This window comes from Oncorhynchus gorbuscha, unplaced genomic scaffold (genome assembly GCF_021184085.1).
Source record: "Oncorhynchus gorbuscha isolate QuinsamMale2020 ecotype Even-year unplaced genomic scaffold, OgorEven_v1.0 Un_scaffold_706, whole genome shotgun sequence".
NCBI lineage: Eukaryota > Metazoa > Chordata > Actinopteri > Salmoniformes > Salmonidae > Oncorhynchus > Oncorhynchus gorbuscha.
Window position 1 is genome coordinate 176,658 of NW_025745774.1, and position 23,367 is coordinate 200,024.

At 47.0% G+C, this 23,367-nt stretch overlaps 1 protein-coding gene across 1 annotated transcript in view; it reads right to left on the reverse strand.

Moving 5' to 3' along the window:
- LOC124019867 (ryanodine receptor 2-like) overlaps nt 1-23,367 on the reverse strand; it is a 64,763-nt gene that overhangs the window by 26,062 nt on the left and 15,334 nt on the right. The window contains exon 6 of the mRNA XM_046335307.1: nt 3,309-3,408. Coding sequence (XP_046191263.1) covers nt 3,309-3,408 — 100 coding nt within the window. The remainder of the gene's footprint in view (nt 1-3,308; nt 3,409-23,367) is intronic.

Genomic DNA, 23,367 nt, shown 5'->3' on the forward strand with positions numbered 1-23,367 from the left:
GTCATCTTTATACTGGGTCTAGTACGTCACAACGTAGCTACCTACCTACTGTGGACAGAGCTCTGCTTTACTGTGAGAGTCATCTTTATACTGGGTCTAGTACGTCACGACGTAGCTGCCTACCTACTGTGGACAGAGCTCTGCTTTACTGTGAGAGTCATCTTTATACTGGGTCTAGTACGTCACAACGTAGCTACCTACCTACTGTGGACAGAGCTCTGCTTTACTGTGAAAGTCATCTTTATACTGGGTCTAGTACGTCACAACGTAGCTGCCTACCTACTGTGGACAGAGCTCTGCTTTACTGTGTGTTATCTTTATACTGGGTCTAGTACGTCACAACGTAGCTACCTACCTACTGTGGACAGAGCTCGGCTTTACTGTGAGAGTCATCTTTATACTGGGTCTAGTACGTCACAACGTAGCTGCCTACCTACTGTGGACAGAGCTCTGCTTTACTGTGAGAGTCATCTTTATACTGGGTCTAGTACGTCACAACGTAGCTGCCTACCTACTGTGGACAGAGCTCTGCTTTACTGTGAGAGTCATCTTTATACTGGGTCTAGTACGTCACAACGTAGCTGCCTACCTACTGTGGACAGAGCTCTGCTTTACTGTGAAAGTCATCTTTATACTGGGTCTAGTACGTCACAACGTAGCTGCCTACCTACTGTGGACAGAGCTCTGCTTTACTGTGAGAGTCATCTTTATACTGGGTCTAGTACGTCACAACGTAGCTATCTACCTACTGTGGACAGAGCTCTGCTTTACTGTGAAAGTCATCTTTATACTGGGTCTAGTACGTCACAACGTAGCTGCCTACCTACTGTGGACAGAGCTCTGCTTTACTGTGAGAGTCATCTTTATACTGGGTCTAGTACGTCACAACGTAGCTGCCTACCTACTGTGGACAGAGCTCTGCTTTACTGTGTGTTATCTTTATACTGGGTCTAGTACGTCACAACGTAGCTGCCTACCTACTGTGGACAGAGCTCTGCTTTACTGTGAGAGTCATCTTTATACTGGGTCTAGTACGTCACAACGTAGCTACCTACCTACTGTGGACAGAGCTCTGCTTTACTGTGTGTTATCTTTATACTGGGTCTAGTACGTCACAACGTAGCTGCCTACCTACTGTGGACAGAGCTCTGCTTCACTGTGAGAGTCATCTTTATACTGGGTCTAGTACGTCACAACGTAGCTGCCTACCTACTGTGGACAGAGCTCTGCTTTACTGTGTGTTATCTTTATACTGGGTCTAGTACGTCACAACGTAGCTGCCTACCTACTGTGGACAGAGCTCTGCTTTACTGTGAGAGTCATCTTTATACTGGGTCTAGTACGTCACAACGTAGCTGCCTACCTACTGTGGACAGAGCTCTGCTTTACTGTGTGTTATCTTTATACTGGGTCTAGTACGTCACAACGTAGCTGCCTACCTACTGTGGACAGAGCTCTGCTTTACTGTGAGAGTCATCTTTATACTGGGTCTAGTACGTCACAACGTAGCTGCCTACCTACTGTGGACAGAGCTCTGCTTTACTGTGAGAGTCATCTTTATACTGGGTCTAGTACGTCACAACGTAGCTGCCTACCTACTGTGGACAGAGCTCTGCTTTACTGTGAGAGTCATCTTTATACTGGGTCTAGTACGTCACAACGTAGCTGCCTACCTACTGTGGACAGAGCTCTGCTTTACTGTGAGAGTCATCTTTATACTGGGTCTAGTACGTCACGACGTAGCTACCTACCTACTGTGGACAGAGCTCTGCTTTACTGTGTGTTATCTTTATACTGGGTCTAGTACGTCACAACGTAGCTGCCTACCTACTGTGGACAGAGCTCTGCTTTACTGTGTGTTATCTTTATACTGGGTCTAGTACGTCACAACGTAGCTACCTACCTACTGTGGACAGAGCTCTGCTTTACTGTGTGTTATCTTTATACTGGGTCTAGTACGTCACGACGTAGCTACCTACCTACTGTGGACAGAGCTCTGCTTTACTGTGAGAGTCATCTTTATACTGGGTCTAGTACGTCACAACGTAGCTACCTACCTACTGTGGACAGAGCTCTGCTTTACTGTGTGTTATCTTTATACTGGGTCTAGTACGTCACGACGTAGCTACCTACCTACTGTGGACAGAGCTCTGCTTTACTGTGTGTTAAGGGTCACTGAGATGTCCAATGTATTCATCACACATGGCTGCTCTTTCAATAACAGACTGACCAGGTGAATCCAGGTGAAAGATATGATCCCACTTCAATCAGTGTATATGAAGGGGAGGAGACATGTAGATGAGGGGGAGGAGACATGTAGATGAGGGGGAGGAGACATGTAGATGAGGGGGGAGACATGTAGATGAGGGGGGAGACATGTAGATGAGGGGGAGGAGCCATGTAGATGAAGGGGAGGAGACATGTAGATGAAGGGGAGGAGACATGTAGATGAAGGGGAGGAGACATGTAGATGAAGGGGAGGAGACATGTAGATGAAGGGGAGGAGACATTCAGATGAAGGTGAGGGGACATGTAGATGAAGGGGAGGAGGCATGCAGATGAGGGGAGGGGACATGTAGATGAGGGGAGGGGACATGTAGATGAAGGTGAGGGGACATGTCGATGAGGTGGAGGAGACATGTAGATAAAGGGGAGGAGACATGTAGATGAGGGGGAGGAGACATGCAGATGAAGGGGAGGAGACGTGTAGATGAAGGGGAGGCGACATGTAGATGAAGGGGAGGAGACGGGGGTTAAAGAAGGATTTTTAAGCCTGGAGACAATTGAGACTTTGATACTGTGTGTGTGACATTCAGAGGGTGAATGGGCAATACTAAATATTCAAGTGCCTTTGAACAGGGTGTGGTAGTAGGGTCCAGGGCGCACCGGTTTTTGCCAAGAACTGCAACGCTGCTGGGTTTTTCATGCTCAACAGTTTCCTGTGTATCAAGAATATAGTCCACCACCCAAAGGACATCCAGCCAACCTGACACAACTGTGGGAAGCATCGGAGTCAACATGGACCAGCATCCCCAATGTGTCACTCTTTCAGACACCTTGTAGAGTCAACATGGACCAGCATCCCCAATGTGTCACTCTTTCAGACACCTTGTAGAGTCAACATGGGCCAGCATCCCCTGTGTCACTGTTTTAGACACCTTGTGGAGTCCATGACCCGACGAATCGAGTCTGTTCTGAGGGTCGAAAAGGGGGTAGGGGGGTGCAGCGACCCAACATTAGGAAGGTGTTCCTAATGTTTTGTCCACTCGGTGGACATCCTGTTCATCCATTGTACTCAGAGAGCTTACCTTTGCTGGCGCTGATAGTCTGCAGCACCATCTCTGCAGCACCTCGGTCGTGTAACCTGGCCTGCTGATATAGCAGCTTCTGTTTCTCCATCTCTTTTTCCTACAGGAGGGAGGGAGGAAGAGGAGGAGGAAGAGGAGAGACCTGAGAGACTGCACCTTCCTGTCCAATCAGACCACCGTGCGCCCATCGGGCTACAAGACACTCAACACCACCCTGGAGGTGAAGACCTACTCCTGCACCAGGTCCAAGATCACCTTCCGTAGGTGTATTCTATCAAAGTCTAATTAAATTCAGGATGATGTCATCTGTGTTAATAATGCCTGTTGAAGACAAATGTATTACAATACATAACCACAAGGCCCCACGTTGGCTAGTTAAGACTACAGAGGGCTTGGAGCTGGATGGGAGCAGGCAGTCTGTCTGTGTGTTAGTACAGTGAGGTGGACTGTAAGCTCAGTGCTGAGGGACATGAGACAGATGAGACAACAAGGGGGACAGTGTCATGTCTCCAGCAACACCCACTGAAACAGTGACAACCGAACAGCAGCAACACCTCTGCCTGACTGAGGGAACAGCATGGCAGAGAGCGCTATAGGGGTCCAGGCGTGGCTGCTTCCCCACTTTCCATCTGAGCCACAGCAGAAGGACACAAGGGGATGGAAGAGCTCGGGAAAAGCAAGATGGCCGCTCTCCTAATTTAGGCTTTTTTTTTTTTTTTTTTTTTTTTACTGTGTTGAAGGAAAAAAAACAAATCAGGAAGCGGAGAGGGGCGGGGCGGGGATGAACGATATGAATGAGGAACCTTCAAAAGGAACAGGAAATACAGAAATACCGGAAAGGAAACAAGATGCAAAATCAACAAGAGACAGTTGTGTTTTTTTTTTTGAGAACTTTGTTACCAGAGATTCTTCCTCCTTCTTGGCAATTTTGTTGCTTAAACCTTTGCTTATATCACACTGGGGAAACAAAATGGTGTCATTTCACACGGATCCCACCCAGCTATACTCAGAAAATAGAAAAACCTCCTAGAAAATGATGGTGAAAAGATTGGTGTAATGAGGACAGTATGTGGTCCTGAGGAGCTGCCTACTGAAAAGCCATGCTGATTAACATCCTCAGTGTTTTACGCGTGTAATAAGGACAGTATGTGGTCCTGAGGAGCTGCCTACTGAAAAGCCATGCTGATTAACATCCTCAGTGTTTTACGGGTGTAATGAGGACAGTATGTGGTCTTGAGGAGCTGCCTACTGAAAAGCCATGCTGATTAACATCCTCAGTGTTTTACGGGTGTAATGAGGACAGTATGTGGTCTTGAGGAGCTGCCTACTGAAAAGCCATGCTGATTAGCATCCTCAGTGTTTTACGGGTGTCGCTGCATGATCACACAAACCACACGAGGAGAAAAAAAAGCTAGAGATGTACACCATGTTCCATTATAACAGGGGCTCCAGAGTGGAGAAGAGGTCTAAGAGGCACTGCGTCTCGGTGCTACAGGCGTCATTACATACGTCCCCTGGTTCGATTCCAGGCTGTATCACAACCGGCCGTGATTGGGAGTTCAAAAGGGCGGAGCACAATTGGCCCCAGCGTCGTCCGGGGTTAGGGTTTGGCCAGGGTAGGCCGTCATTGGCCCCAGTGTCGTCCGGGTTTAGGGTTTGGCCAGGGTAGGCCGTCATTGGCCCCAGTGTCGTCCGGGTTTAGGGTTTGGCCAGGGTAGGCCGTCATTGGCCCCAGTGTCGTCCGGGTTTAGGGTTTGGCCAGGGTAGGCCGTCATTGGCCCCAGTGTCGTCCGGGTTTAGGGTTTGGCCAGGGTAGGCCGTCATTGTATATAAAGCATTTGTTCTTAACGCACTTGCCTCGTTAAATAAATCAAATAAAAAAAATGTTGTCAATCTCTGGTAAATTACACCAGATATGAGACCGATGAGCCTTATCATTATCATCTGATTGGTCCAACTTGAGATCCACAAGTCTGCCATTAATGTCAATGAACGACGTGTGAGAAAGTTTGAATTGCACAAGATTGTGTCAACTCAGCAGAGAAGACTCTACGTGCCCTACTCTTCAGGGGTCATTATCTCAACTCAGAGAGAAGACTCTACGTGCCCTACTCTTCAGGGGTCATTATCTCAACTCAGAGAGAAGACTCTACGTGCCCTACTCTTCAGGGGTCATTATCTCAACTCAGAGAGAAGACTCTACGTGCCCTACTCTTCAGGGGTCATTATCTCAACTCAGAGAGAAGACTCTACGTGCCCTACTCTTCAGGGGTCATTATCTCAACTCAGAGAGAAGACTCTACGTGCCCTACTCTTCAGGGGTCATTATCTCAACTCAGAGAGAAGACTCTACGTGCCCTACTCTTCAGGGGTCATTATCTCAACTCAGAGAGAAGACTCTACGTGCCCTACTCTTCAGGGGTCATTATCTCAACTCAGAGAGAAGACTCTACGTGCCCTACTCTTCAGGGGTCATTATCTCAACTCAGAGAGAAGACTCTACGTGCCCTACTCTTCAGGGGTCATTATCTCAACTCAGAGAGAAGACTCTAGCTTCCATCTCTTCAGGGGTCATTATCTCAACTCAGAGAGAAGACTCTACGTGCCCTACTCTTCAGGGGTCATTATCTCAACTCAGAGAGAAGACTCTACGTGCCCTACTCTTCAGGGGTCATTATCTCAACTCAGAGAGAAGACTCTACGTGCCCTACTCTTCAGGGGTCATTATCTCAACTCAGAGAGAAGACTCTACGTGCCCTACTCTTCAGGGGTCATTATCTCAACTCAGAGAGAAGACTCTACGTGCCCTACTCTTCAGGGGTCATTATCTCAACTCAGAGAGAAGACTCTACGTGCCCTACTCTTCAGGGGTCATTATCTCAACTCAGAGAGAAGACTCTACGTGCCCTACTCTTCAGGGGTCATTATCTCAACTCAGAGAGAAGACTCTACGTGCCCTACTCTTCAGGGGTCATTATCTCAACTCAGAGAGAAGACTCTACGTGCTCATCTCTTCAGGGGTCATTATCTCAACTCAGAGAGAAGACTCTACGTGCCCTACTCTTCAGGGGTCATTATCTCAACTCAGAGAGAAGACTCTACGTGCCCTACTCTTCAGGGGTCATTATCTCAACTCAGAGAGAAGACTCTACGTGCCCTACTCTTCAGGGGTCATTATCTCAACTCAGAGAGAAGACTCTACGTGCCCTACTCTTCAGGGGTCATTATCTCAACTCAGAGAGAAGACTCTAGCTGCCATCTCTTCAGGGGTCATTATCTCAACTCAGAGAGAAGACTCTACGTGCCCTACTCTTCAGGGGTCATTATCTCAACTCAGAGAGAAGACTCTACGTGCCCTACTCTTCAGGGGTCATTATCTCAACTCAGAGAGAAGACTCTACGTGCCCTACTCTTCAGGGGTCATTATCTCAACTCAGAGAGAAGACTCTACGTGCCCTACTCTTCAGGGGTCATTATCTCAACTCAGAGAGAAGACTCTACGTGCCCTACTCTTCAGGGGTCATTATCTCAACTCAGAGAGAAGACTCTACGTGCCCTACTCTTCAGGGGTCATTATCTCAACTCAGAGAGAAGACTCTACGTGCCCTACTCTTCAGGGGTCATTATCTCAACTCAGCAGAGAAGACTCTACGTGCCCTACTCTTCAGGGGTCATTATCTCAACTCAGAGAGAAGACTCTACGTGCCCTACTCTTCAGGGGTCATTATCTCAACTCAGAGAGTAGACTCTACGTGCCCTACTCTTCAGGGGTCATTATCTCAACTCAGAGAGAAGACTCTACGTGCCCTACTCTTCAGGGGTCATTATCTCAACTCAGAGAGAAGACTCTACGTGCCCTACTCTTCAGGGGTCATTATCTCAACTCAGAGAGAAGACTCTACGTGCCCTACTCTTCAGGGGTCATTATCTCAACTCAGAGAGAAGACTCTACGTGCCCTACTCTTCAGGGGTCATTATCTCAACTCAGAGAAGACTCTACGTGCCCTACTCTTCAGGGGTCATTATCTCAACTCAGAGAGAAGACTCTACGTGCCCTACTCTTCAGGGGTCATTATCTCAAATCAGAGAAGACTCTACGTGCCCTACTCTTCAGGGGTCATTATCTCAACTCAGAGAGAAGACTCTATGTGCCCTACTCTTCAGGGGTCATTATCTCAACTCAGAGAGAAGACTCTAGCTTCCATCTCTTCAGGGGTCATTATCTCAACTCAGAGAGAAGACTCTAGCTTCCATCTCTTCAGGGGTCATTATCTCAACTCAGAGAGAAGACTCTACGTGCCCTACTCTTCAGGGGTCATTATCTCAACTCAGAGAGAAGACTCTACGTGCCCTACTCTTCAGGGGTCATTATCTCAACTCAGAGAGAAGACTCTACGTGCCCTACTCTTCAGGGGTCATTATCTCAACTCAGAGAGAAGACTCTACGTGCCCTACTCTTCAGGGGTCATTATCTCAACTCAGAGAGAAGACTCTACGTGCCCTACTCTTCAGGGGTCATTATCTCAACTCAGAGAGAAGACTCTACGTGCCCTACTCTTCAGGGGTCATTATCTCAACTCAGAGAGAAGACTCTACGTGCCCTACTCTTCAGGGGTCATTATCTCAACTCAGAGAGAAGACTCTACGTGCCCTACTCTTCAGGGGTCATTATCTCAACTCAGAGAGAAGACTCTACGTGCCCTACTCTTCAGGGGTCATTATCTCAACTCAGAGAGAAGACTCTACGTGCCCTACTCTTCAGGGGTCATTATCTCAACTCAGAGAGAAGACTCTACGTGCCCTACTCTTCAGGGGTCATTATCTCAACTCAGCAGAGAAGACTCTACGTGCCCTACTCTTCAGGGGTCATTATCTCAACTCAGAGAGAAGACTCTACGTGCTCATCTCTTCAGGGGTCATTATCTCAACTCAGAGAGAAGACTCTACGTGCCCTACTCTTCAGGGGTCATTATCTCAACTCAGAGAGAAGACTCTACGTGCCCTACTCTTCAGGGGTCATTATCTCAACTCAGAGAGAAGACTCTACGTGCCCTACTCTTCAGGGGTCATTATCTCAACTCAGAGAGAAGACTCTACGTGCCCTACTCTTCAGGGGTCATTATCTCAACTCAGAGAGAAGACTCTACGTGCCCTACTCTTCAGGGGTCATTATCTCAACTCAGAGAGAAGACTCTACGTGCCCTACTCTTCAGGGGTCATTATCTCAACTCAGAGAGAAGACTCTACGTGCTCATCTCTTCAGGGGTCATTATCTCAACTCAGAGAGAAGACTCTACGTGCCCTACTCTTCAGGGGTCATTATCTCAACTCAGAGAGAAGACTCTACGTGCCCTACTCTTCAGGGGTCATTATCTCAACTCAGAGAGAAGACTCTACGTGCCCTACTCTTCAGGGGTCATTATCTCAACTCAGAGAGAAGACTCTACGTGCCCTACTCTTCAGGGGTCATTATCTCAACTCAGAGAGAAGACTCTAGCTGCCATCTCTTCAGGGGTCATTATCTCAACTCAGAGAGAAGACTCTACGTGCCCTACTCTTCAGGGGTCATTATCTCAACTCAGAGAGAAGACTCTACGTGCCCTACTCTTCAGGGGTCATTATCTCAACTCAGAGAGAAGACTCTACGTGCCCTACTCTTCAGGGGTCATTATCTCAAATCAGAGAGAAGACTCTACGTGCCCTACTCTTCAGGGGTCATTATCTCAACTCAGAGAGAAGACTCTACGTGCCCTACTCTTCAGGGGTCATTATCTCAACTCAGAGAGAAGACTCTACGTGCCCTACTCTTCAGGGGTCATTATCTCAACTCAGAGAGAAGACTCTACGTGCCCTACTCTTCAGGGGTCATTATCTCAACTCAGAGAGTAGACTCTACGTGCCCTACTCTTCAGGGGTCATTATCTCAACTCAGAGAGAAGACTCTACGTGCCCTACTCTTCAGGGGTCATTATCTCAACTCAGAGAGAAGACTCTACGTGCCCTACTCTTCAGGGGTCATTATCTCAACTCAGAGAGAAGACTCTACGTGCCCTACTCTTCAGGGGTCATTATCTCAAATCAGAGAAGACTCTACGTGCCCTACTCTTCAGGGGTCATTATCTCAACTCAGAGAGAAGACTCTATGTGCCCTACTCTTCAGGGGTCATTATCTCAACTCAGAGAGAAGACTCTAGCTTCCATCTCTTCAGGGGTCATTATCTCAACTCAGAGAGAAGACTCTAGCTTCCATCTCTTCAGGGGTCATTATCTCAACTCAGAGAGAAGACTCTACGTGCCCTACTCTTCAGGGGTCATTATCTCAACTCAGAGAGAAGACTCTACGTGCCCTACTCTTCAGGGGTCATTATCTCAACTCAGAGAGAAGACTCTACGTGCCCTACTCTTCAGGGGTCATTATCTCAACTCAGAGAGAAGACTCTACGTGCCCTACTCTTCAGGGGTCATTATCTCAACTCAGAGAGAAGACTCTACGTGCCCTACTCTTCAGGGGTCATTATCTCAACTCAGAGAGAAGACTCTACGTGCCCTACTCTTCAGGGGTCATTATCTCAACTCAGAGAGAAGACTCTACGTGCCCTACTCTTCAGGGGTCATTATCTCAACTCAGAGAGAAGACTCTACGTGCCCTACTCTTCAGGGGTCATTATCTCAACTCAGAGAGAAGACTCTAGCTGCCATCTCTTCAGGGGTCATTATCTCAACTCAGAGAGAAGACTCTACGTGCCCTACTCTTCAGGGGTCATTATCTCAACTCAGAGAGAAGACTCTACGTGCCCTACTCTTCAGGGGTCATTATCTCAACTCAGAGAGAAGACTCTACGTGCTCATCTCTTCAGGGGTCATTATCTCAACTCAGAGAGAAGACTCTAGCTTCCATCTCTTCAGGGGTCATTATCTCAACTCAGAGAGAAGACTCTATGTGCCCTACTCTTCAGGGGTCATTATCTCAACTCAGAGAGAAGACTCTAGCTGCCATCTCTTCAGGGGTCATTATCTCAACTCAGAGAGAAGACTCTACGTGCCCTACTCTTCAGGGGTCATTATCTCAACTCAGAGAGAAGACTCTAGCTGCCATCTCTTCAGGGGTCATTATCTCAACTCAGAGAGAAGACTCTACGTGCCCTACTCTTCAGGGGTCATTATCTCAACTCAGAGAGAAGACTCTACGTGCCCTACTCTTCAGGGGTCATTATCTCAACTCAGAGAGAAGACTCTACGTGCTCATCTCTTCAGGGGTCATTATCTCAACTCAGAGAGAAGACTCTAGCTTCCATCTCTTCAGGGGTCATTATCTCAACTCAGAGAGAAGACTCTATGTGCCCTACTCTTCAGGGGTCATTATCTCAACTCAGAGAGAAGACTCTACGTGCCCTACTCTTCAGGGGTCATTATCTCAACTCAGCAGAGAAGACTCTACGTGCCATCTCTTCAGGGGTCATTATCTCAACTCAGAGAGAAGACTCTACGTGCCCTACTCTTCAGGGGTCATTATCTCAACTCAGAGAGAAGACTCTACGTGCCCTACTCTTCAGGGGTCATTATCTCAACTCAGAGAGAAGACTCTAGCTTCCATCTCTTCAGGGGTCATTATCTCAACTCAGCAGAGAAGACTCTACGTGCTCATCTCTTCAGGGGTCATTATCTCAACTCAGAGAGAAGACTCTACGTGCCCTACTCTTCAGGGGTCATTATCTCAACTCAGAGAGAAGACTTTACGTGCCCTACTCTTCAGGGGTCATTATCTCAACTCAACAGAGAAGACTCTACGTGCCCTACTCTTCAGGGGTCATTATCTCAACTCAGAGAGAAGACTCTACGTGCCCTACTCTTCAGGGGTCATTATCTCAACTCAGAGAGAAGACTCTACGTGCCCTACTCTTCAGGGGTCATTATCTCAACTCAGAGAGAAGACTCTACGTGCCCTACTCTTCAGGGGTCATTATCTCAACTCAGAGAGAAGACTCTACGTGCCCTACTCTTCAGGGGTCATTATCTCAACTCAGAGAGAAGACTCTAGCTTCCATCTCTTCAGGGGTCATTATCTCAACTCAGCAGAGAAGACTCTACGTGCCCTACTCTTCAGGGGTCATTATCTCAACTCAGAGAGAAGACTCTACGTGCCCTACTCTTCAGGGGTCATTATCTCAACTCAGAGAGAAGACTCTAGCTTCCATCTCTTCAGGGGTCATTATCTCAACTCAGCAGAGAAGACTCTACGTGCCCTACTCTTCAGGGGTCATTATCTCAACTCAGAGAGAAGACTCTACGTGCCCTACTCTTCAGGGGTCATTATCTCAACTCAGAGAGAAGACTCTAGCTTCCATCTTTTCAGGGGTCATTATCTCAACTCAGAGAGAAGACTCTAGCTTCCATCTCTTCAGGGGTCATTATCTCAACTCAGAGAGAAGACTCTAGCTTCCATCTTTTCAGGGGTCATTATCTCAACTCAGAGAGAAGACTCTACGTGCTCATCTCTTCAGGGGTCATTATCTCAACTCAGAGAGAAGACTCTAGCTTCCATCTTTTCAGGGGTCATTATCTCAACTCAGAGAGAAGACTCTACGTGCTCATCTCTTCAGGGGTCATTATCTCAACTCAGAGAGAAGACTCTAGCTTCCATCTCTTCAGGGGTCATTATCTCAACTCAGAGAGAAGACTCTAGCTTCCATCTTTTCAGGGGTCATTATCTCAACTCAGCAGAGAAGACTCTACGTGCCCTACTCTTCAGGGGTCATTATCTCAACTCAGAGAGAAGACTCTACGTGCCCTACTCTTCAGGGGTCATTATCTCAACTCAGCAGAGAAGACTCTACGTGCCATCTCTTCAGGGGTCATTATCTCAACTCAGAGAGAAGACTCTAGCTTCCATCTTTTCAGGGGTCATTATCTCAACTCAGAGAGAAGACTCTACGTGCCCTACTCTTCAGGGGTCATTATCTCAACTCAGCAGAGAAGACTCTACGTGCCATCTCTTCAGGGGTCATTATCTCAACTCAGAGAGAAGACTCTACGTGCCCTACTCTTCAGGGGTCATTATCTCAACTCAGAGAGAAGACTCTACGTGCCCTACTCTTCAGGGGTCATTATCTCAACTCAGCAGAGAAGATTCTACGTGCTCATCTCTTCAGGGGTCATTATCTCAACTCAGAGAGAAGACTCTAGCTTCCATCTCTTCAGGGGTCATTATCTCAACTCAGAGAGAAGACTCTAGCTTCCATCTTTTCAGGGGTCATTATCTCAACTCAGAGAGAAGACTCTACGTGCCCTACTCTTCAGGGGTCATTATCTCAACTCAGCAGAGAAGACTCTACGTGCCCTACTCTTCAGGGGTCATTATCTCAACTCAGAGAGAAGACTCTACGTGCCCTACTCTTCAGGGGTCATTATCTCAACTCAGAGAGAAGACTCTACGTGCCCTACTCTTCAGGGGTCATTATCTCAACTCAGAGAGAAGACTCTACGTGCCCTACTCTTCAGGGGTCATTATCTCAACTCAGAGAGAAGACTCTACGTGCCCTACTCTTCAGGGGTCATTATCTCAACTCAGAGAGAAGACTCTAGCTTCCATCTTTTCAGGGGTCATTATCTCAACTCAGAGAGAAGACTCTAGCTTCCATCTTTTCAGGGGTCATTATCTCAACTCAGAGAGAAGACTCTACGTGCCCTACTCTTCAGGGGTCATTATCTCAACTCAGCAGAGAAGACTCTACGTGCCATCTCTTCAGGGGTCATTATCTCAACTCAGAGAGAAGACTCTAGCTTCCATCTTTTCAGGGGTCATTATCTCAACTCAGAGAGAAGACTCTACGTGCCCTACTCTTCAGGGGTCATTATCTCAACTCAGCAGAGAAGACTCTACGTGCTCATCTCTTCAGGGGTCATTATCTCAACTCAGAGAAGACTCTAGCTTCCATCTCTTCAGGGGTCATTATCTCAACTCAGAGAGAAGACTCTAGCTTCCATCTTTTCAGGGGTCATTATCTCAACTCAGAGAGAAGACTCTACGTGCTCATCTCTTCAGGGGTCATTATCTCAACTCAGAGAGAAGACTCTAGCTTCCATCTCTTCAGGGGTCATTATCTCAACTCAGAGAGAAGACTCTAGCTTTCATCTCTTCAGGAGTCATTATCTCAACTCAGAGAGAAGACTCTAGCTTCCATCTTTTCAGGGGTCATTATCTCAACTCAGCAGAGAAGACTCTACGTGCCCTACTCTTCAGGGGTCATTATCTCAACTCAGAGAAGACTCTACGTGCCCTACTCTTCAGGGGTCATTATCTCAACTCAGAGAGAAGACTCTACGTGCCCTACTCTTCAGGGGTCATTATCTCAACTCAGCAGAGAAGACTCTACGTGCCCTACTCTTCAGGGGTCATTATCTCAACTCAGAGAGAAGACTCTACGTGCCCTACTCTTCAGGGGTCATTATCTCAACTCAGAGAAGACTCTACGTGCCCTACTCTTCAGGGGTCATTATCTCAACTCAGAGAGAAGACTCTAGCTTCCATCTTTTCAGGGGTCATTATCTCAACTCAGCAGAGAAGACTCTACGTGCCCTACTCTTCAGGGGTCATTATCTCAACTCAGAGAGAAGACTCTACGTGCCCTACTCTTCAGGGGTCATTATCTCAACTCAGAGAAGACTCTACGTGCCCTACTCTTCAGGGGTCATTATCTCAACTCAGAGAGAAGACTCTACGTGCCATCTCTTCAGGGGTCATTATCTCAACTCAGAGAGAAGACTCTAGCTTCCATCTTTTCAGGGGTCATTATCTCAACTCAGAGAGAAGACTCTACGTGCCCTACTCTTCAGGGGTCATTATCTCAACTCAGCAGAGAAGACTCTACGTGCCATCTCTTCAGGGGTCATTATCTCAACTCAGCAGAGAAGACTCTACGTGCCATCTCTTCAGGGGTCATTATCTCAACTCAGAGAGAAGACTCTAGCTTCCATCTTTTCAGGGGTCATTATCTCAACTCAGAGAGAAGACTCTACGTGCCCTACTCTTCAGGGGTCATTATCTCAACTCAGCAGAGAAGACTCTACGTGCCATCTCTTCAGGGGTCATTATCTCAACTCAGAGAGAAGACTCTACGTGCCCTACTCTTCAGGGGTCATTATCTCAACTCAGAGAGAAGACTCTAGCTTCCATCTTTTCAGGGGTCATTATCTCAACTCAGAGAGAAGACTCTACGTGCCCTACTCTTCAGGGGTCATTATCTCAACTCAGCAGAGAAGACTCTACGTGCTCATCTCTTCAGGGGTCATTATCTCAACTCAGAGAGAAGACTCTAGCTTCCATCTCTTCAGGGGTCATTATCTCAACTCAGAGAGAAGACTCTAGCTTCCATCTTTTCAGGGGTCATTATCTCAACTCAGAGAGAAGACTCTACGTGCCCTACTCTTCAGGGGTCATTATCTCAACTCAGAGAGAAGACTCTATGTGCCCTACTCTTCAGGGGTCATTATCTCAACTCAGAGAGAAGACTCTACGTGCCCTACTCTTCAGGGGTCATTATCTCAACTCAGAGAGAAGACTCTACGTGCCCTACTCTTCAGGGGTCATTATCTCAACTCAGAGAGAAGACTCTACGTGCCCTACTCTTCAGGGGTCATTATCTCAACTCAGAGAGAAGACTCTACGTGCCATGTCTTCAGGGGTCATTATCTCAACTCAGAGAGAAGACTCTACGTGCCCTACTCTTCAGGGGTCATTATCTCAACTCAGAGAGAAGACTCTACGTGCCCTACTCTTCAGGGGTCATTATCTCAACTCAGAGAGAAGACTCTACGTGCCCTACTCTTCAGGGGTCATTATCTCAACTCAGAGAGAAGACTCTACGTGCTCATCTCTTCAGGGGTCATTATCTCAACTCAGAGAGAAGACTCTACGTGCCCTACTCTTCAGGGGTCATTATCTCAACTCAGAGAGAAGACTCTACGTGCCCTACTCTTCAGGGGTCATTATCTCAACTCAGCAGAGAAGATTCTACGTCCTCATCTCTTCAGGGGTCATTATCTCAACTCAGAGAGAAGACTCTAGCTTCCATCTTTTCAGGGGTCATTATCTCAACTCAGAGAGAAGACTCTACGTGCCCTACTCTTCAGGGGTCATTATCTCAACTCAGAGAGAAGACTCTACGTGCCCTACTCTTCAGGGGTCATTATCTCAACTCAGAGAGAAGACTCTACGTGCCCTACTCTTCAGGGGTCATTATCTCAACTCAGAGAGAAGACTCTACGTGCCCTACTCTTCAGGGGTCATTATCTCAACTCAGAGAGAAGACTCTACGTGCCCTACTCTTCAGGGGTCATTATCTCAACTCAGCAGAGAAGACTCTACGTGCCCTACTCTTCAGGGGTCATTATCTCAACTCAGAGAGAAGACTCTACGTGCCCTACTCTTCAGGGGTCATTATCTCAACTCAGAGAGAAGACTCTAGCTTCCATCTCTTCAGGGTCATTATCTCAACTCAGAGAGAAGACTCTAGCTTCCATCTTTTCAGGGGTCATTATCTCAACTCAGAGAGAAGACTCTACGTGCCCTACTCTTCAGGGGTCATTATCTCAACTCAGAGAGAAGACTCTACGTGCCCTACTCTTCAGGGGTCATTATCTCAACTCAGAGAGAAGACTCTAGCTTCCATCTCTTCAGGGGTCATTATCTCAACTCAGAGAGAAGACTCTAGCTTCCATCTTTTCAGGGGTCATTATCTCAACTCAGAGAGAAGACTCTACGTGCCCTACTCTTCAGGGGTCATTATCTCAACTCAGAGAGAAGACTCTACGTGCCCTACTCTTCAGGGGTCATTATCTCAACTCAGAGAGAAGACTCTAGCTTCCATCTTTTCAGGGGTCATTATCTCAACTCAGAGAGAAGACTCTACGTGCCCTACTCTTCAGGGGTCATTATCTCAACTCAGAGAGAAGACTCTACGTGCCCTACTCTTCAGGGGTCATTATCTCAACTCAGAGAGAAGACTCTACGTGCCCTACTCTTCAGGGGTCATTATCTCAACTCAGAGAGAAGACTCTACGTGCCCTACTCTTCAGGGGTCATTATCTCAACTCAGAGAGAAGACTCTACGTGCCCTACTCTTCAGGGGTCATTATCTCAACTCAGAGAGAAGACTCTACGTGCCCTACTCTTCAGGGGTCATTATCTCAACTCAGAGAGAAGACTCTACGTGCCATCTCTTCAGGGGTCATTATCTCAACTCAGAGAGAAGACTCTACGTGCCCTACTCTTCAGGGGTCATTATCTCAACTCAGAGAGAAGACTCTACGTGCCCTACTCTTCAGGGGTCATTATCTCAACTCAGAGAGAAGACTCTACGTGCCCTACTCTTCAGGGGTCATTATCTCAACTCAGAGAGAAGACTCTACGTGCCCTACTCTTCAGGGGTCATTATCTCAACTCAGAGAGAAGACTCTAGCTTCCATCTCTTCAGGGGTCATTATCTCAACTCAGAGAGAAGACTCTACGTGCCCTACTCTTCAGGGGTCATTATCTCAAATCAGAGAAGACTCTACGTGCCCTACTCTTCAGGGGTCATTATCTCAACTCAGAGAGAAGACTCTAGCTTCCATCTCTTCAGGGGTCATTATCTCAACTCAGAGAGAAGACTCTATGTGCCCTACTCTTCAGGGGTCATTATCTCAAATCAGAGAAGACTCTACGTGCCCTACTCTTCAGGGGTCATTATCTCAACTCAGAGAGAAGACTCTACGTGCCCTACTCTTCAGGGGTCATTATCTCAACTCAACAGAGAAGATTCTACGTGCTCATCTCTTCAGGGGTCATTATCTCAACTCAGAGAGAAGACTCTACGTGCCCTACTCTTCAGGGGTCATTATCTCAACTCAGAGAGAAGACTCTACGTGCCCTACTCTTCAGGGGTCATTATCTCAACTCAACAGAGAAGATTCTACGTGCTCATCTCTTCAGGGGTCATTATCTCAACTCAGCAGAGAAGACTCTAGCTGCCATCTCTTCAGGGGTCATTATCTCAACTCAGAGAGAAGACTCTACGTGCCCTACTCTTCAGGGGTCATTATCTCAACTCAGAGAGAAGACTCTACGTGCCCTACTCTTCAGGGGTCATTATCTCAACTCAGAGAGAAGACTCTAGCTTCCATCTTTTCAGGGGTCATTATCTCAACTCAGAGAGAAGACTCTAGCTTCCATCTCTTCAGGGGTCATTATCTCAACTCAGAGAGAAGACTCTAGCTTCCATCTTTTCAGGGGTCATTATCTCAACTCAGAGAGAAGACTCTACGTGCCCTACTCTTCAGGGGTCATTATCTCAACTCAGAGAGAAGACTCTACGTGCCCTACTCTTCAGGGGTCATTATCTCAACTCAGAGAGAAGACTCTAGCTTCCATCTTTTCAGGGGTCATTATCTCAACTCAGAGAGAAGACTCTAGCTTCCATCTCTTCAGGGGTCATTATCTCAACTCAGAGAGAAGACTCTAGCTTCCATCTTTTCAGGGGTCATTATCTCAACTCAGAGAGAAGACTCTACGTGCTCATCTCTTCAGGGGTCATTATCTCAACTCAGAGAGAAGACTCTAGCTTCCATCTTTTCAGGGGTCATTATCTCAACTCAGAGAGAAGACTCTACGTGCTCATCTCTTCAGGGGTCATTATCTCAACTCAGAGAGAAGACTCTAGCTTCCATCTTTTCAGGGGTCATTATCTCAACTCAGAGAGAAGACTCTAGCTTCCATCTTTTCAGGGGTCATTATCTCAACTCAGAGAGAAGACTCTACGTGCCCTACTCTTCAGGGGTCATTATCTCAACTCAGCAGAGAAGACTCTACGTGCCCTACTCTTCAGGGGTCATTATCTCAACTCAGAGAGAAGACTCTACGTGCCCTACTCTTCAGGGGTCATTATCTCAACTCAGAGAGAAGACTCTACGTGCCCTACTCTTCAGGGGTCATTATCTCAACTCAGAGAGAAGACTCTACGTGCCCTACTCTTCAGGGGTCATTATCTCAACTCAGAGAGAAGACTCTACGTGCCCTACTCTTCAGGGGTCATTATCTCAACTCAGCAGAGAAGATTCTACGTGCCCTACTCTTCAGGGGTCATTATCTCAACTCAGCAGAGAAGATTCTACGTGCTCATCTCTTCAGGGGTCATTATCTCAACTCAGAGAGAAGACTCTAGCTTCCATCTTTTCAGGGGTCATTATCTCAACTCAGAGAGAAGACTCTAGCTTCCATCTTTTCAGGGGTCATTATCTCAACTCAGAGAGAAGACTCTACGTGCCCTACTCTTCAGGGGTCATTATCTCAACTCAGCAGAGAAGACTCTACGTGCCATCTCTTCAGGGGTCATTATCTCAACTCAGAGAGAAGACTCTAGCTTCCATCTTTTCAGGGGTCATTATCTCAACTCAGAGAGAAGACTCTACGTGCCCTACTCTTCAGGGGTCATTATCTCAACTCAGAGAGAAGACTCTACGTGCCCTACTCTTCAGGGGTCATTATCTCAACTCAGAGAGAAGACTCTACGTGCCCTACTCTTCAGGGGCCATTATCTCAACTCAGAGAGAAGACTCTACGTGCCCTACTCTTCAGGGGTCATTATCTCAACTCAGAGAGAAGACTCTACGTGCCATCTCTTCAGGGGTCATTATCTCAACTCAGAGAGAAGACTCTACGTGCCCTACTCTTCAGGGGTCATTATCTCAACTCAGAGAGAAGACTCTACGTGCCCTACTCTTCAGGGGTCATTATCTCAACTCAGAGAGAAGACTCTACGTGCCCTACTCTTCAGGGGTCATTATCTCAACTCAGAGAGAAGACTCTACGTGCCCTACTCTTCAGGGGTCATTATCTCAACTCAGAGAGAAGACTCTAGCTTCCATCTCTTCAGGGGTCATTATCTCAACTCAGAGAGAAGACTCTACGTGCCCTACTCTTCAGGGGTCATTATCTCAAATCAGAGAAGACTCTACGTGCCCTACTCTTCAGGGGTCATTATCTCAACTCAGAGAGAAGACTCTAGCTTCCATCTCTTCAGGGGTCATTATCTCAACTCAGAGAGAAGACTCTATGTGCCCTACTCTTCAGGGGTCATTATCTCAAATCAGAGAAGACTCTACGTGCCCTACTCTTCAGGGGTCATTATCTCAACTCAGAGAGAAGACTCTACGTGCCCTACTCTTCAGGGGTCATTATCTCAACTCAACAGAGAAGATTCTACGTGCTCATCTCTTCAGGGGTCATTATCTCAACTCAGAGAGAAGACTCTACGTGCCCTACTCTTCAGGGGTCATTATCTCAACTCAGAGAGAAGACTCTACGTGCCCTACTCTTCAGGGGTCATTATCTCAACTCAACAGAGAAGATTCTACGTGCTCATCTCTTCAGGGGTCATTATCTCAACTCAGCAGAGAAGACTCTAGCTGCCATCTCTTCAGGGGTCATTATCTCAACTCAGAGAGAAGACTCTACGTGCCCTACTCTTCAGGGGTCATTATCTCAACTCAGAGAGAAGACTCTACGTGCCCTACTCTTCAGGGGTCATTATCTCAACTCAGAGAGAAGACTCTAGCTTCCATCTTTTCAGGGGTCATTATCTCAACTCAGAGAGAAGACTCTAGCTTCCATCTCTTCAGGGGTCATTATCTCAACTCAGAGAGAAGACTCTAGCTTCCATCTTTTCAGGGGTCATTATCTCAACTCAGAGAGAAGACTCTACGTGCCCTACTCTTCAGGGGTCATTATCTCAACTCAGAGAGAAGACTCTACGTGCCCTACTCTTCAGGGGTCATTATCTCAACTCAGAGAGAAGACTCTAGCTTCCATCTTTTCAGGGGTCATTATCTCAACTCAGAGAGAAGACTCTAGCTTCCATCTCTTCAGGGGTCATTATCTCAACTCAGAGAGAAGACTCTAGCTTCCATCTTTTCAGGGGTCATTATCTCAACTCAGAGAGAAGACTCTACGTGCTCATCTCTTCAGGGGTCATTATCTCAACTCAGAGAGAAGACTCTAGCTTCCATCTTTTCAGGGGTCATTATCTCAACTCAGAGAGAAGACTCTACGTGCTCATCTCTTCAGGGGTCATTATCTCAACTCAGAGAGAAGACTCTAGCTTCCATCTTTTCAGGGGTCATTATCTCAACTCAGAGAGAAGACTCTAGCTTCCATCTTTTCAGGGGTCATTATCTCAACTCAGAGAGAAGACTCTACGTGCCCTACTCTTCAGGGGTCATTATCTCAACTCAGCAGAGAAGACTCTACGTGCCCTACTCTTCAGGGGTCATTATCTCAACTCAGAGAGAAGACTCTACGTGCCCTACTCTTCAGGGGTCATTATCTCAACTCAGAGAGAAGACTCTACGTGCCCTACTCTTCAGGGGTCATTATCTCAACTCAGAGAGAAGACTCTACGTGCCCTACTCTTCAGGGGTCATTATCTCAACTCAGAGAGAAGACTCTACGTGCCCTACTCTTCAGGGGTCATTATCTCAACTCAGCAGAGAAGATTCTACGTGCCCTACTCTTCAGGGGTCATTATCTCAACTCAGCAGAGAAGATTCTACGTGCTCATCTCTTCAGGGGTCATTATCTCAACTCAGAGAGAAGACTCTAGCTTCCATCTTTTCAGGGGTCATTATCTCAACTCAGAGAGAAGACTCTAGCTTCCATCTTTTCAGGGGTCATTATCTCAACTCAGAGAGAAGACTCTACGTGCCCTACTCTTCAGGGGTCATTATCTCAACTCAGCAGAGAAGACTCTACGTGCCATCTCTTCAGGGGTCATTATCTCAACTCAGAGAGAAGACTCTAGCTTCCATCTTTTCAGGGGTCATTATCTCAACTCAGAGAGAAGACTCTACGTGCCCTACTCTTCAGGGGTCATTATCTCAACTCAGCAGAGAAGACTCTACGTGCCCTACTCTTCAGGGGTCATTATCTCAACTCAGAGAGAAGACTCTACGTGCTCATCTCTTCAGGGGTCATTATCTCAACTCAGAGAGAAGACTCTAGCTTCCATCTCTTCAGGGGTCATTATCTCAACTCAGAGAGAAGACTCTAGCTTCCATCTTTTCAGGGGTCATTATCTCAACTCAGAGAGAAGACTCTACGTGCTCATCTCTTCAGGGGTCATTATCTCAACTCAGAGAGAAGACTCTAGCTTCCATCTTTTCAGGGGTCATTATCTCAACTCAGAGAGAAGACTCTACGTGCTCATCTCTTCAGGGGTCATTATCTCAACTCAGAGAGAAGACTCTAGCTTCCATCTTTTCAGGGGTCATTATCTCAACTCAGCAGAGAAGACTCTACGTGCCCTACTCTTCAGGGGTCATTATCTCAACTCAGAGAGAAGACTCTACGTGCCCTACTCTTCAGGGGTCATTATCTCAACTCAGAGAGAAGACTCTACATGCCCTACTCTTCAGGGGTCATTATCTCAACTCAGCAGAGAAGACTCTACGTGCCATCTCTTCAGGGGTCATTATCTCAACTCAGAGAGAAGACTCTAGCTTCCATCTTTTCAGGGGTCATTATCTCAACTCAGAGAGAAGACTCTACGTGCCCTACTCTTCAGGGGTCATTATCTCAACTCAGCAGAGAAGACTCTACGTGCCATCTCTTCAGGGGTCATTATCTCAACTCAGCAGAGAAGACTCTACGTGCCATCTCTTCAGGGGTCATTATCTCAACTCAGAGAGAAGACTCTAGCTTCCATCTTTTCAGGGGTCATTATCTCAACTCAGAGAGAAGACTCTACGTGCCCTACTCTTCAGGGGTCATTATCTCAACTCAGCAGAGAAGACTCTACGTGCTCATCTCTTCAGGGGTCATTATCTCAACTCAGAGAGAAGACTCTAGCTTCCATCTCTTCAGGGGTCATTATCTCAACTCAGAGAGAAGACTCTAGCTTCCATCTTTTCAGGGGTCATTATCTCAACTCAGAGAGAAGACTCTACGTGCCCTACTCTTCAGGGGTCATTATCTCAACTCAGAGAGAAGACTCTACGTGCCCTACTCTTCAGGGGTCATTATCTCAACTCAGAGAGAAGACTCTATGTGCCCTACTCTTCAGGGGTCATTATCTCAACTCAGAGAGAAGACTCTACGTGCCCTACTCTTCAGGGGTCATTATCTCAACTCAGCAGAGAAGACTCTACGTGCCCTACTCTTCAGGGGTCATTATCTCAACTCAGCAGAGAAGACTCTACGTGCCCTACTCTTCAGGGGTCATTATCTCAACTCAGAGAGAAGACTCTACGTGCTCATCTCTTCAGGGGTCATTATCTCAACTCAGAGAGAAGACTCTAGCTTCCATCTCTTCAGGGGTCATTATCTCAACTCAGAGAGAAGACTCTAGCTTCCATCTTTTCAGGGGTCATTATCTCAACTCAGAGAGAAGACTCTACGTGCTCATCTCTTCAGGGGTCATTATCTCAACTCAGAGAGAAGACTCTAGCTTCCATCTTTTCAGGGGTCATTATCTCAACTCAGAGAGAAGACTCTACGTGCTCATCTCTTCAGGGGTCATTATCTCAACTCAGAGAGAAGACTCTAGCTTCCATCTTTTCAGGGGTCATTATCTCAACTCAGCAGAGAAGACTCTACGTGCCCTACTCTTCAGGGGTCATTATCTCAACTCAGAGAAGACTCTACGTGCCCTACTCTTCAGGGGTCATTATCTCAACTCAGAGAGAAGACTCTACATGCCCTACTCTTCAGGGGTCATTATCTCAACTCAGCAGAGAAGACTCTACGTGCCATCTCTTCAGGGGTCATTATCTCAACTCAGAGAGAAGACTCTAGCTTCCATCTTTTCAGGGGTCATTATCTCAACTCAGAGAGAAGACTCTACGTGCCCTACTCTTCAGGGGTCATTATCTCAACTCAGCAGAGAAGACTCTACGTGCCATCTCTTCAGGGGTCATTATCTCAACTCAGCAGAGAAGACTCTACGTGCCATCTCTTCAGGGGTCATTATCTCAACTCAGAGAGAAGACTCTAGCTTCCATCTTTTCAGGGGTCATTATCTCAACTCAGAGA